Source organism: Pseudorca crassidens, chromosome 3 (genome assembly GCF_039906515.1).
Source record: "Pseudorca crassidens isolate mPseCra1 chromosome 3, mPseCra1.hap1, whole genome shotgun sequence".
Lineage (NCBI taxonomy): Eukaryota > Metazoa > Chordata > Mammalia > Artiodactyla > Delphinidae > Pseudorca > Pseudorca crassidens.
In genome coordinates, this window is record NC_090298.1 from 92,506,615 (window position 1) to 92,522,675 (window position 16,061).

The 16,061-nt window shown below is 41.7% G+C and overlaps 1 protein-coding gene and 1 long non-coding RNA gene across 2 annotated transcripts in view; both read left to right on the plus strand.

Annotated features, from left to right (window-relative positions):
• Nucleotides 1-16,061, plus strand: part of LOC137220771 (uncharacterized) — a 256,549-nt gene that overhangs the window by 29,749 nt on the left and 210,739 nt on the right. The gene's annotated exons all lie outside the window — the stretch shown is intronic.
• Nucleotides 5,923-6,451, plus strand: LOC137220768 (small integral membrane protein 20-like). The gene has a single exon (XM_067730092.1). The coding sequence runs from the start codon at nucleotides 5,991-5,993 to the stop codon at nucleotides 6,192-6,194; it is 204 nt and encodes a 67-aa protein (XP_067586193.1). The 5' UTR covers nucleotides 5,923-5,990; the 3' UTR covers nucleotides 6,195-6,451.

A 16,061-nucleotide genomic window follows, 5' to 3' on the forward strand; every position in this document is an offset into this window, starting at 1 on the left:
TGGGTTGTGTAGGCTTCCTGGTGGAGGGGACTAGTGCCTGTGTTCTGGTGGATGAGGCTGGATCTTGTCTTTCTGGTGGGCAGGACCACCTCTGGTGGTGTGTTTTGGGGTGTCTGTGACCTTATTATCATTTTAGGCAGCCTTTCTGCTAATGGGTGCGTTTGTGTCCTATCTTGCTAGTTGTTTGGCATAGGGTGTCCAGCACTGTAGCTTGCTGGTTGTTGAGTGGAGCTGGGTCTTAGCATTGAGATGGAGATCTCTGGGAGAGCTTTCGCCATTTGATATTACATGGAGCCAGGAGGTCTCTGGTGGACCAGTGTCCTGAACTTGGCTCTCCCACCTCAGAGGCACAGATCTGACATCTGGTCGGAGCACCAAGACTCTGTCAGCCACGTGCCTCAGAGGAGAAAGGAGAAAAAGGAAAGAAAGGAAGGAAGGGAGGGAGGGCGGGAGGGAGTGAGAAAATAAAAAAAAATAAAGTTATTAAAATAAAAAAAATTTTAAATATCCAAAATTTAAAGAAAGGAATAAAAAAAGAAAGAAGCAAGAGAGCAACCAAAGCAAAAAACAAATCCACCAGTGATAACAAGCACTAAACACTATACTAAAAAACACCCCAAAAAACAGACAAACAGAACCCTAGGACAAATGGTAAAAGCAAAGCTATACAGACAAAATCACACAAAGAAGCATACACATACACACTCACAAAAAAGGGAAAAAGGGGAAAAATAAATCTAAATATATATTAAAAAAAAGAAGAGAGCAACCAAATCAATAAACAAGTCTACCAGTGATAATAAACTGTAAATACTAAACTAAGGTAAACATAAAACCAGAAACCAGTCAGTTGCATATAGCAAACTCCAAGTGTACAGTTGCTTCCAAAGTCCACCACCTCAATTTTGGGATGATTCGTTGTCTATTCAGGTATTCCACAGATGCAGGGTACATCAGGTTGATTGTGGAGATTTAATCTGCTGCTCCTAAGGCTGCTGGGAGAAATTTCCCTTTCTCTTCTTTGTTTGCACAGCTCCGGGGGTTCAGCTTTGGATTGGATGCACCTCTCCATGTAGGTCGCCTGAGGGTATCTTTTCTTCGCTCAGACAGGACGGGGTTAAGGGAGCAGCTGATTAGGGGGCTCTGGCTCACTCAGGCTGGGGGGAGGGGGGGTACGGAATGCGGGGTGAGCCTGTGGCCGGCAGAGGCCAGCGTGACGTTGCACCAGCCTGAGGCGCCCCGTGTGTTCTCCCGGGCAAGTTGTCCCTGGATCATGGGACCCTGGCAGTGGCGGGCTGCACAGTCTCCCAGGAGGGTAGGTGTGGATAGTGACCTGTGCTTGCACACAGGCTTTTTGGTGGCTGCAGCAGCACCCTTAGCGTCTCATGCCTGTCTCTGGGGTCCGCGCTGATAGCCACGGCTCGCAGCCGTCTCTGGAGCTTGTCTAGGTGGTGCTCTTAATTCCCTCTCCTCGCACACCCCGAAACAGTGGTCTCTTGCCTCTTAGGCAGGTCCAGAGTTTTTTCCGGACTCCCTCCCAGCTAGCCGTGGTGCACTAACCCACTTCAGGCTGTGTTCATGCAGCCAACCCCAGTCCTCTCCCTGAGATCTGACCTCTGAAACCCAAGCCTCAGCTCCCAGCCCCGCCTGTCCTGGTGGGTTAGCAGACAAGCCTCTCGGGCTGGTGAGTGCGGGTCGGCACCAATCCTCTGTGCGGGAATCTCTCTGCTTTGCCCTCTGCACCCCTGTTGCTGCGCTCTCCTCCGTGCCTCCGAAGCTTCCCCCTCCGCCACCCGCAGTCTCCGCCCGCGAAGGGGCTACCTAGTGTGTGGAAACTTTTCCTCCTTCACAGCTCCCTCCCTGAGATGCAGGTCCCATCCCTATTCTTTTGTCTCTGTTTATTCTTTTTTCTTTTGCCCTACCCAGGTACGTGGGGAGTTTCTTGCCTTTTGGGAGGTCTGGTGTCTTCTGCCAGCATTCGGTAGGTGTTCTGTAGGAGTTGTTCCACATGTAGATGTATTTCTGATGTATTTGTGGGGAGGAAGGTGATCTCCGCGTCTTACTCCTCTGCCATCTTGAAGGTCTCCCTTCACCCAATTTAGGTTTAAGTGATCACTAAGTTTTCTGTCTCTGCAATCCTGTGATTCAGTTCACAAGAGACATCATCTTTAAAGCCTGGGTATAAATTCAGCCATGGTATCTTAAGCCTCTATAATCTCAGTATCCAGAACACCAAAAACCCTGTTAGAATGCAATGAGAATATTTGTATGTTGGTGACAGAACAGAAAGTTAAGTATAATAAAGTGCTTTTCCTTAGAAGTACATATATGTTTGTTTAATTTCCTTTATGTTCCCAGAATTGCTCCATATCGTAGTGGTTAAGAGGATTATAAAGAGTGGTTATAGAGAAAGATGTTGGCAAAAAGCCCAAAATTCTGTTTCTGAAGGCAGATTATCTTCTTTCTGCCTTACTGGACTATGGACTACAAGTACAAAGATGTAGTCCAGTAATAAGGAAGGACAATTGCATATGTAATAAATTGGAGGGTAGCAATAACATATTATTTCAGGCTTCTGGCACTATTATTTTCGCAACTCAGCACATTTCCTATCCTTTTCTACTCCTTTAGTGCAGACTGCTTCCTCTCTTCACACAGGGATCAGCACAAGAACTAATAGGGGCTTCCCTGGTGGTGCAGTGGTTAAGAATCCACCTGCCAATGCAGGGGACACAGGTTCGATCCCTGGTCCGGGAAAATCCCACATACCATGGAGCAACTATGCCTGTGTGCCACAACTACTGAGCCTGCACTCTAGAGCCTGTGAGCCACAACTACTGAGCCAGGCAACTACTGAAGCCTGCGCACCCTAGGGCCCGTGTGCTGCAACTACTGAACCCGTGTGCTGCAACTACTGAAGCCTGCACGCCTAGAGCCCATGCTCTGCAACAAGAGAAGCCGCCACAGTGAGAAGCCTGTGCACTGCAACGAAGAGTAGCCTCTGCTCACCGCAACTAGAGAAAGCCCGCACACAGCAATGAAGACCCAGCGGAGTCAAAAAAGAAACTCATAGGGTCCGAGAGCTCCATTCACCTGGCTATTGTGGTTGGTTCAGATGTGACACATGACCCAATCAAGGCCAGTGAGAGCCCTTGTCTAGGACTTTACTATAGTGGAGTCAGTAGGGAAAACTGCTTTTGCTTCTGTGTTCCTGGAACTGGAAGGATATCTGTGTCTCCAGCAGGATAGCGCAGGCTCGCTCACATGGTTGTTGTAGGTTTCCAAGAGAGTGAGTGGCGCATGAGGTCCTCTCAAGGCCCAGACTAGGCACTGGTACTTCACTACTTCTGCTGCATCCTATTGGCCAAAGTACAAGGCCAGCCCTGACTCAGAGAATGAGGAAATAGTCTCTAGTTTTAATGGGAGGAGTTGGAAGCCAAAGGGAATGAGTATAGGCAGGCATGGAAAAATGGGACCATAACTCATTTACTAAAAAAATTATTATGTACATATACTTCAGAAGTTAAGAAATTTCCTCAAGGTCACATGGCTAATAAGCGTTAGAGACACGATTTGAGCCTTAATCTCCTGACTGAAAATCTCACTCTTTCAGTATTTCTCTCTAGTCTTGTTGATTGATCTATATAGTCCAGATGTCACAACTTAATTAGTTTCTAAAGCCCTGTTCTTAGATCACTTTTGAATGACTTGTAAGTTATTATGATGAGTTCTTTATTATAGTAAAGGTATTAACTGTCCATGAATTGGTTTTTCTTGAGCCATACTTATAAGCATTTTTATTCATATTCATATCCACAACAAAAGGAAGTTCATATTTTTATCTTGCATCACAGCTATGATTTGAAATACCAGGTGTTATTTGTAGGAGAATAGATAAAATAACTTGTAGTATGTAGCAAATTCTTAAATGATACTTAGAGGTAGTGAGGAAACAATGAGTTCAGGCAAGTGGGAAGGTGGAAGATGCTGAGAGCTATAAAAAGAGAAGAAGCCTGTCAACAAACAGAAGAAAGAGACAGTGGACCTCAATCCTGTAGGATTCTGAGGAGAGTAGTGGTTGTAGTGGCTATCATTTAAGCTGAGGAATCTTATAGCCTAGGGTGAAAGTCTCCATGCATATTCCAGGGATAGCTCTCTCCAAGGATCCTCAAAAGGATAGGTTATGGGGAGCAGAGACAGGCACACAGAGCCTGGTATTGCACTCTAAGACTCAGATGCCCCATATTGTGCCTCTACCAAAATAATTTAGCTCAAACCCTCTGTGAATGCCTGGCTTAAAAGTCTGGGTATTATAATTCTTCCTCTAGAACAGTCCTAAGGGTGTTGGGGGAAAGGGATGGCCACATAGGCAACTTTATCTCATGAAATTCAGTGATTAAAATGCACAATTGGGGCTTCCCTGGTGGCGCAGTGGTTGAGAGTCCGCCTGCCGATGCAGGGGACACGGGTTCATGCCCCGGTCGGGGAGGATCCCACATGCCGCGGAGTGGCTGGGCCCGTGAGCCATGGCCGCTGAGCCTGCGCGTCCGGAGCCTGTGCTCCGCAGCGGGAGGGGCCGCAAGCGGTGAGAGGCCCGCGTACAGCAAAAAAAAAAAAAAAAAAAAAAAAACACAATTGCTGTGAAGAAAGGAAGATTAGGAAGGTATAGAAACAAACAGATTGTAGAAAATGAAAGGAGACAACTGTCAGACAACTGTCAACTTTCTGCAATTGAAGTAAGGGCTTCTCCCAGAAGGTAGCACTAGTGATTAGAACTGAACACTTGTGAACATTTCAGAGATCATTTGGTTTGAGGTAGGTTGACTGGAACTCACACCTGGGATATAAACATGAGAAAGGGAGTGTTCAAATGGTTCAAATGAGACAGGAGTAGGTGAAGGAGGACAAGTAAGAAGATATCTCTGGATTGGTGAGAAAAGCAGATGGTTTTATGCCTTAGAAACTGGCTAGTAGGGGAAAAGGTCATAGATATAGTTTTTAAACATCATAGTAGCCTATATGTTCACCTTCTTTTCATTACATTGGTAAACATGCCAATTTAATACAAGAATAGGTTCTGATTTTAGAATCTGGTGGTCAGGAAATGATGGGGTATCAAAAGAACTGTAGCATGTTCTCGGAGCGAACAAGACAGGGATTACACTCTCCCTGATGAGCTTTCTAAGTGACTTTTTTAAGGAGGTTTGTGCATTCTGTGTTTAGAAGCACAGAGAACCTTGGAATGGAGAATCAGTTTTCTCTCTTGTCTGTTAGTCTGCATCCTGGCACTGGATGACTCTACCTAAGTCAGAGAAATTTGGCCTGCAGTCAAGGCTGGATCCCAGGGCTGTGGGACCTGACGTTCCTGTACCCCAGGTCTGAGATTTTGTCTGTATCAGATTGCCATCTGATTGCAGACTCTTTCCCTTACACTAAAAGGTGCAGGGTTCTAACTACGAGAGTGAGAATTCTGTATAAGCCTGAAATCACTTTTCAACATGAACCATTTGAGATAATAGATCACATTTTACGATATTAAGGAAAATAACCCAAGGAAATTAAAAGAAAACAGATCCATGGCCATTAGATAGGACTGTCTCAGAAAGAAGACCAAAAAACCAAAAAACACGTTCAAGTAGGGCAACTTCATATAATCATTTTAAGCTTTTAAATCACAAGTCTGAGCTGTAGGAATGTCTTTGTTGATAAATGCAGAGGAAGGATCAGCCATTGGAACCATTTATCTTGCATTTGTTCAAAGCACTGAATAAATTACAGCAAAATTTTTAGAGTTTGGAATTTTACTGTGATGTGACAAGTACTCAAAATCAAAGATTTGTTGAATTTGCAAATAATATATATATTTTTACAGTGATTGACCCTTCTAATAAATCTGTAATTTAAAAGGGGAGGGCGGATACCGCTGGCGGGATCCCGGTTTCCAAGAGTGAGGGCTGCTCGGCTGGTCAAGGTGGCCACCGGCTGGAGCCATGACCCTGAACCTGCGCACCGCGCTCATTTTCGGCTGCTTCATCTCCCTGATCGGCGCCGCCTTCTACCCCATCTACTTCCGGCCCCTAATGCGGCTGGAGGAATACCAGAAGGAACAAGCCATAAATCGAGCTGGTATTGTCCAAGAAGACGTGCAGCCACCAGGGTTAAAAGTGTGGTCGGATCCATTTGGCAGGAAATGAAAAGGCTATCACCACCTCTGATTATGAAAGTAGACAGAGTCTTCATGCTTTCAGTTCTGCAGCAAGTACAGTAAATCACCTGGCTAAAGAACGATGGCTGGAGAAGAAAACTCTAGAAGGCTATAAAGAAGAGTAGTGTGCACCAGGATTAATTCCCTTCTTAAGTATCAAAAGAACCCTGAAACAAATCACACCATTACGAAGGTTTTCATGATTTGGTTTCCTTTCTAAAAATGAAGCTTTCTCACCCAGCTGCATTTGGAGGTGATCTACTTATTATTCAGTCTCTACCTCTTACCCACCTGAGCTTCAATATGAATACAAGCAACCAGTAGACTTGGGAAGATCCTAGTCTGTTTTGCCATCTTCCAAATAAGAAGCTTCAGTGAAAAACCACCATATTGAGCAGCCTCATAGGGCTCTTTGAAAATGTTGAAGTTGATACAACTCTTTGAGGACAAGCTACCTTGTACTCTTTAAGAATAAAGAGTTCAACTGAACTATCTCATTGGGAGGGTTGCTGCATTTTGAAAAATAAATAACTATGAAGCAAATCAAACTAAATGGGTATGCATACCTAGTAGAAATCATGTTGAATTAACTGAGTGAAAATATGTATATTAAAATGATTTCTTTTTACTTCAAAAAAAATAAAAGGGGAGGGGTCTTCCCTAGTGGTACAGTGGTTAAGAATCCACCTGCCAATGCAGGGGACACGGGTTCAAGCCCTGGTCCGGGAAGATCCCACATGCTGCGGAGCAACGAATCCCGTGCGCCCCAACTACTGAGCCTGCGCTCTAGAGCCCATGAGCTACAACTACTGAGCCCACAAACCACAACTCCTGAAACCCATGCGCCTAGAGCCTGTGCTCTGCAGCAAGAGAAGCCACCACAATGAGAAGCCCACGCACTGCAACGAAGAGTAGCCCCCGCTCGCCGCAACTAGAGGAAGCCCACACGCAGCAACGAAGACCTGACACAGCCAAAAATAATAAATAAAATTTAAAAAATAAAAATAAAAGGGGAGGAAAAGTAACCAAACAAAGCAATTTCACATTCTTCACTTCCAAGTTCTGGTTGAAGGTATTTGAAAGATCAGGATGGTGTTCCGTCTCTGGTGATTTAGACATGTTTTCAAAACCAAAAGTAATCCAAGAGTATTGTTATTAATATACGTGTTATTCTTCACAAATTTATAGATAACAGCTGCCACCAATTTTGCTGGCTACATAGGGATATCTGTCTCTGGATGCTTCTTTTTATGGTTTCATTCTCTGAATATTTATGTCATAAGCCAAGTTTGCTAAACTATTTTATTAAGTACGCTTCTTATTTTGGAATAATTTTATGTGTATAGAAAATTTACAAAGAGTGTGTAGCAAGTTCTCATATACACTTCACCCATCTTCCCCTAATGTTTAACATCTGTAAGTGGGTGGAATCTTGGCCTGCAAAATATATGTCCACATCCCAACCTCCAGAATCTGTGAATGTGACCTTATTTGGAGAAAGAGTCTTTGCTGATGTAATTAAATTAAGGATTTTAAGATGAGATTGTTCTAGATTATCTGAATGGGCCTTAAATCCAATGACAGAGATCCTTATAAAAGGCACAAAGAGGAGAAACATATAGAGAGAAGAGGACAGGGCTTGTTTTTTCACCAATATTCCTTTTTGGACCTAGGATCTAATCCAGAGAAACACATTGCATTAGTTGTCATGTCTCTCTGGTCTCCTCTGGTCTGTGACAGTTTCATAGTCCTTCTTTGTTTTTCATGATCTTGATAGTCTTGAGCAGCACTGGTCAGATATTTTGTAGAATATCCCCCACTATGGGTTTGTCTGCTATGTTTTTCATGATTAGACTGGGTTATGAGTTCTGGGCAAGAATACCACAGGGTTGTAGTGCCCCTTTCATTACATCATAAGGGATATATATATCCACATGACTTACCCCTGCTGATGTTCATCTTGACCACTTAGGTGTGGTAGAGTTTTCCAGGTTTCTCCATTGTGAAGTCACTATTTTCCCTTTCCGTACTCTATTCTTTGGAAATAAGTCTTTAAGTCCAGCCCACACTCAAGTAGGTGAGAGATTAAGCTATACCTCCTTGGAGTGTGGGGAGGATAGTATGTATTAGAATTTTTCTGTAAGAAATATGCCTTCCTTCCTCCCTTTCTTCAATCCTTTATTTATATCAGTATCAATATATGTATATTTATTTTATAATCCAATTCTACATTATGATCTAATACAACATTATTTTTTTTCCCAAATTATTCTAGCTTTTCTGGGTCTTATTTTTATTATTATTTTTATTACATTGTATGGTATTAATTTAAGCTTTCTTTTTGTTCCTTGGTCCATTAGCTATCTGTTGCCACATAACAAATTACCCCTAAGCTTAGTTGCTTAAAACAACAAACATTATTATCTTAGGGTTTCTATGGGTCAGCAATCTGGGTGTGACTTAACTGTGTGCCTCTGGACCCTCACAAGTCTGCAATCAAGGTGTAAGTTGGATCTGTAATCTTCTGAAGCCTCAACTGGGGAGGATCTGCTTTCCCATGCTGACACACATGTTGTTGGTAGCCCTCAGGTCCTTGCTAACTGTTGCATGTAGCCATAAGCTCCTTGCCATATAAGCAAGAACCAGTCATAGACAGCTCACAACATGGCATCTGGCTTCCCTCAAAGCAAGAGACTGAGAGAGGGTGCCCAAGAGGGAAACTAGTCTTTTTGTAACCTCATCTTGCAAGTGACAGTCTGTCACTTTTGCCCACATTCAAGGGGAGGGGATAATAGAATGGCATGAATATGAGGAGGTGGAATCCCTGAGGGCCATTTTAGAGGCTGCCCACCACACCCAGTGTTGCACTCTTGTAGTCACTCACTTTACTTCACTAGAATGGACAGAAGGAGAAGAGAAGGGGGAAGCTTTGAAAAACAAAACCCCAGTGGATTAAATGTTTTGCTTGCAATGATTTTCAACATCGTGTCACATACTACATGGTATCTACCTCCTATTATTGGTCATTTGCGCATTTATTTATTCATTCATTTAGGAGTATATGACATGTAACTTCAAATCCATTGTGACATTTCTGATCCCAGGATGTGGTCTGTCTGAAGTCTTTGGAAAACCTTTTTTTCTTAATTAGATAGCACCTGTGTGCTTATAGGTCATTTAAGCCCAAACACCAGGTGTCATGTGAGCAGAAGTGGAACAACTATTAATTGTAATTGAAGCTAAATGTAATTACTTTTATAACCTTGAGTTGTTCACACTGAATTCATAAACACTTCATAATGAAACTAGGGAATTACGAAGAATTACTGACAATAACACCAGTAATTCTTCCATTTGAACTCAATTCATCTTTAGATCCATAACCTTTAAATAAAATCATTTATTTGTGTCTTCTAGTTAAAAAAAAATTCATGCTCCCTGCAGAACACTCGACAATGAAGAAAAGCCCAAAGGAAAACAACAAAACCACTCCAAACTTTATAGCATAGTGTTAACATTTTGATGCATAGAATTTCCACATTATTTTATACATATTTATGTATACATATATTTAACACCATTGGTATCAAATCTGTAGAATATTTAGAAATGTATTCTGAATATTTTCCTAACTAAATCATTATTTTAGCAAGGATCCACTTGGCTTACCATTATTGTCACTGAAATACCTATGCATGTGAGTTTCTGCTCTATGGATACCTCTGCACTCATCCAGTAAACATCTGTTAACTGCTTACTATTGGCCAGGCAGTGTGTTGATGGCACATGATAGAGAGCCTAGCGCAGTGGAGAGCACCTGCCAGGGATTTGGAAAACTCAATATTTCTTCCAGTTCTGCTACTAATTGTCTCATGTCGTTGGACAGATAAAAACCAATAGCTAACATATATTGAACATTCACTATAAGCTAGCTACTGTTCAAAACCATTCATTTACACTCTTCACTTATTAAGTTTAATCACAACAGCTCAACAATGTAGATATTATTATAACCATACTCATTTTGTAGAGGGAAAGATTGAGGCCAGAGAGGTTAAGGAATGTACCCAAACTCACATAGCTAGTAGGTAGTGAAGGCAGGATTTAACCCTTGTAGCTGATTCCAGAGGTTATGTTCTTAATCACTACTGTATACATTTTTTTTTTCTTTTTGTGGTACGCGGGCCTCTCACTGTTGTGGCCTCTCCCATGGCGGAGCATAGGCTGCAGACGCGCAGGTTCAGCGGCCATGGCTCAAGGGCCCAGCCACTCCGCGGCATGTGGTATCCTCCCAGACTGGGGCACGAACCCATGTCCCCTGCATCGGCAGGCAGACTCTCAACCACTGTGCTACCAGGGAAGCCCTACTGTATACTTTTGAAGTGACTATGAGCCCTCAGGGCCTTAGTTTCCTCATTGGAAAAATATATGAGTTGTCCTAAAAGTAGATGGTCCCCTATGTCCTCTGCTTGTTTGCATGTATAATAGCATTTTATCATGTGCATAATTAACTTACTCAACTTCAAAATTTCCTCAAATGAAGAGAGCAGGAGATTGGTTCAAAATGGCGGAGTAGAAGGACCTGCTCTCGCTCCCTCTTGCGAGAGCACTGAAATCACAACTAACTGCTGAACAGTCATTGACAAGAAGACACTGGAACTCACCAAAAAAGATACCCCACATCCAAAGACAAAGGAGAAGCCACAATGAGATGGTAGGAGGAGCGCAATCACAATAAAATCAAATCCCATAACTGCTGGGTGGGTGACTCACAAACTGGAGAACACTTATGCCACAGAAGTCCGCCCACTGCAGTGAAGGTTCTGAGCCCCACGTCAGGCTTCCCAACCTGGGGGTCCGGCAACAGGAGGAGGAATTCCTAGAGAATCAGACTTTGAAGGATAGCAGGATTTGATTGCAGGACTTTGACAGAACTGGAGGAAATGGAGACTCCACTCTTGGAGGGCACACACAAAGTAGTGTGCGCATCGGACCCAGGGGAAGGAGCACTGACCCCAGGGGAGACTGAACCAGACCTACCTGCTACTGTTGGAGGGTCTCCTGCAGAGGCGGGGGTGGCTGTGGCTCACCATGAGGACAAGGGCACTGGGAGCAGAAGTTCTGGGAAGCACTTCCTTGGTGTGAACCCTCCCAGAGTCTGCCATTAGCCCCACCAAAGAGACTGTAGGTACCAGTGCTGGGTAACCTCAAGCCAAACAACCAACAGGGAGGGAACCCAGCCCCACCCATCAGCAGACAAGCAGATTAAAGTTTTACTGAGCTCTGCCACCAAAGCAACAGCAAGCACTACCCACCACCAGTCCCTCCCATCAGGACACTTGCACAAGCTTCTTAGATAGCCTCATCCACCAGAGGGCAGACAGCAGAAGCAAGAAGAACTACGATCCTGCAGCCTGTGGAACAAAAACCACATTCACAGAAAGATAGAAAAAATGAAAAGGCAGAGGGCTATGTATTAGATGAAGGAACAAGATAAAACCCCAGAAAAACAACTAAATGAAGTGGAGTTAGGCAACCTTCCAGAAAATGAATTCAGAATAATGATAGTGAAGATGATCCAGGACCTTGGAAAAAATGGAGGCAAAGATCGAGAAGATGCAAGAAATGTTTAACAAAGACCTAGTAGAATTAAAGAACAAACACCTAGAAAAATTAAAGAACAAAAAACAGATGAACAATACAATAACTGAAATGAAAAGTACACTAGAAGGACTCAATAGCAAAATAACTGAGGCAGAACGGTTAAGTGACCTGGAAGACAGAATGGTAGGATTCACTGCTGCAGAACACAATAAAGAAAAAAGAACGAAAAGAAATGAAGACAGCCTAAGAGACCTCTGGGACAACATTAAATGCAACAACATTTGCATTATAGGGGTCCCACAAGGAGAAGAGAGAGAGAAAGAACCAAGAAAATATTTGAAGAGATTATAGTCGAAAACTTCCCTAACATGGGAAAGGAAATAGCCACCCAAATCCAGGAAGCACAGAGAGTCCCAGGCAGGATAAACCCAAGGAGAAACACTCCGAGACACATAGTAATCAAATTGACAAAAATTAAAGACAAAGAAAAATTATTAAAATCAATAAGGGAAAAACAACAAGTAACATACAAGGGAACTCCCACAAGGTTAACAGCTGATTTCACAGCAGAAACTCTACAAGCCAGAAGGGAGGGGCATGACATATTTAAAGTGAGGAAAGGGAAGAACCTACAACCAAGATTACTCTACCCAGCAAGGATCTCATTCAGATTTGACGGAGAAATCAAAAGCTTTACAGACAAGCAAAAGCTAAGAGAATTCAGCACCACCAAACCAGCTCTACAACAAATGCTAAAGGAACTTCTCTAATTTGGAAATACAAGAGAAGCAAAGGACCTACAAAAACAAACCCATTCCAATAAAGAAAATGGTAATAGGAAATACATATTGATAATTACCTTAAATGGGAATGGATTAAATGCTCCAACCAAAAGACACAGGCTCATTGAATGGTTACAAAAACAAGACCCATATATATGCTGTCTACAAGAGACCCACTTCAGACCTGGGGACACATACAGACTGAAAGTGAGGGGATGAAAAAACATACTCCATGCAAATGGAAATCAAAAGAAAGCTGGAGTAGCAAAACTCATATCAGATAAAATAAACTTTAAAATAAAGTTACAAGAGATAAGGAAGGACACTACATAATGAGCAAGGGATCAATCCATGAAGAAGATATAACAATTATAAATATATATGCATGCAACATAAGAGCACCTCCATACATAAGGCAACTGCTAACAGCTCTAAAAGAGGAAATCGACAGTAACACAGTAATAGTGGGGGACTTTAACACCTCACTTACAACAACAGACAGATCATCCAGACAGAAAATTATTAAGGAAACACAAGCTTTAAATGACACAATAGACGAGATAGATTTAATTGACATTTATAGGACATTCCATCCAAAAACAGCAGATTACATTGTCTTCTCACATGCTCATGGAACATTTTCCAGGATAGATCACATCTTGCGTCACAAATCAAGCCTTAGTAAATTTAAGAAAATTGAAATCATATCAAGCATCTTTTCTGACCACAACACTATTATATTAGAAATCAATTACAGGGGAAAAAAATGTAAAAAACACAAACACATGGAGGCTAAACAATACGTTACTAAACAGCCAAGAGATCACTGAAGAAATCGAAAAACACCTAGAGACAAATGACAACAAAAACACGACGGTCCAAAACCTATGAGATACAGCAAAAGCAGTTCTAAGAGGGAAGTTTATAGCACTACAATCCGACCTCAAGAAACAAGACAAATATCAAATAAACAATCTAATCTTACACCTAAAGGAACTACAGAAAGAAGAAGAAACAAAACCCAAAGTTAGTAGAGGGAAAGAAACCATAAAGATCAGAGCAGAAATAAATGAAATAGAAACAAAGAAAATTATGGCAAAGATCAATAAAACTAAAAGCTGGTTCTTTGAGAAGATAAACAAAATTGATAAATCATTAGCCAGACTCATCAAGAAAAAGAGGGAGAGGACTCAAATCAATATTATTAGAAATGAAAAAGGAGAAGTTACAACAGACACCATAGAAATACAAAGCATTCTAAGAGACTACTACAAGCAACTCTATGACAATAAAATGGACAGCCTGGAAGAAATGGAGAAAGTCTTAGAAAGGTATAACCTTCCAATTCTGAACCAGGAAGAAATAGAAAATATTAACAGACCAATCACAAGTAATGAAATTGAAACTGTGATTAAAAATCTTCCAACAAACAAAAACCCAGGACCAGATGGCTTCACAAGTGAATTCTATCAAACATTTATAGAAGAGCTAACACCCGTCCTTCTCAAACTCTTCCAAAAAAATGCAGAGGAAGGAACACTCCCAAACTTATTCTTTGAGGCCACAAACACCCTGATACCAAAACCAGACAAAGATACTACCAAAAAAAAAAATTACAGACCAATATCACTGATGAACATAGATGCAAAAATCCTCAACAAAATACTTGCACACAGAATCCAGCAACACATTAAAAGGATCATACACCATGATCAAGTGGGATTTATCCCAGAGATGCAAGGATTCTTCAGTATATGCAAATCAGTGTGATACACCATATTAACAAATTGAAGAATAAAAACCATATGATCATCTCAATAGATGGAGAAAAAGCTTTTGACAAAATTCAACCCCCATGTATGATCAAAACTCTACAGAATATGGTCTTAGAGGGAACCTACCTCAACATAACAAAGGCCATATATGACAAACCCACAGTAAACATCATTCTCAGTGGTGAAAAACTGAAAGCATTTCCTCTAAGATCAGGAACAAGACAGATGTCCACTATCACCACTAAAATGCAACATAGTTTTGGAAGTCCTACCCACAGCAATCAGAGAAGAAAAAGAAATAAAAGGAATCCATGTTGGAAAAGAAGTAAAACTGTCATTTTGCAGATGACATGATACTATACATAGAGAATCCTAAAGATGCCACCAGAAAACTACTAGAGGTAATCAATGAATTTGGTAAAGTTGCAGGATACAAAATTAATGTACAGAAATCTCTTGCATTCCTATACACTAATGATGAAAAATCTGAAAGAGAAATTAAGGAAACACTCCCATTTGCCATTGCAACAAAAAGAATAAAATACCTAGGAATAAACCTACCTAGAGAGACAAAAGACCTGTATGCAGAATACTATAAGACACTGATGAAAGAAAGTAAGGACGACACAAACAGATGGAGAGATATACCATGTTCTTGGATTGGAAGACTCAATATTGTGAAAATGACTAGACTACCCAAAGCAATCTACAGATTCAGTGCAATCCCTATCAAATAACCAATGGCATTTTTTTACAGAACTAGAACAAAAAATCTTAAAATTTTTATGGAGACACAAAAGACCCCGAATAGCCAAAGCAATCTTGAGGGAAAAAAACGGAGCTGGAGGAATCAGACTCCCTGACTTCAGACTATACCACACAGATACAGTAATCAAGACAATATGGTCCTGGCAAATACAGAAATATAGATCAATGGAACAGGATAGAAAGCCCAGAGGTAAACCTATGTTCAACTAATCTATGACAAAGGAGGCAAGGATATATAATGGAGAAAACACAGTCTCTTCAATAAGCGATGCTGGGAAAACTGGACAGGTACATGTAAAAGAATGAAATTAGAACAGTCCCTAACACCATACCCAAAATTAAACTCAAAATGGATTAGAGGGCTTCCCTGGAGGCACAGCGGTTGAGAATCTGCCTGCTAATGCAGGGGACATGGGTTCGAGCCCTCATCTGGGAGGATCCCACAAGTCGCGGGGCAACTAGGCCCGTGAGCCACAACTACTGAGCCTACGCGTCTGGAGCCTGTGCTCTGCAACAAGAGAGGCCGCGATAGTGAGAGGCCCGCGCACTGTGATGAAGAGTGGCCCCCGCTTGCCACAACTAGAGAAAGCCCTCACACGGAAATGAAGACCCAACACAGCAAAAATAGATAAATAAATTAATAAACTCCTATGCCCAAACATCTTTAAAAAAAAAAAAAAGGATTAGAGACCTAAATGTAAGACTGGACAGTATAAAACTCTTAGAGGAAAACATAGGAAGAACACTCTTTGACATAAATCACAGCAAGATTTTTTTGATCCACCTCCTAGAGTAATGGAAATAAAAACAAAAATAAACAAATGGCACCTAATGAAACTTAAAAGCTTTTGCAAAGCAAAGTACAAACAAGATGAAACAACAACCCTCAGAATGGGAGAAAATATTTGCAAACTAATCAACAGACAA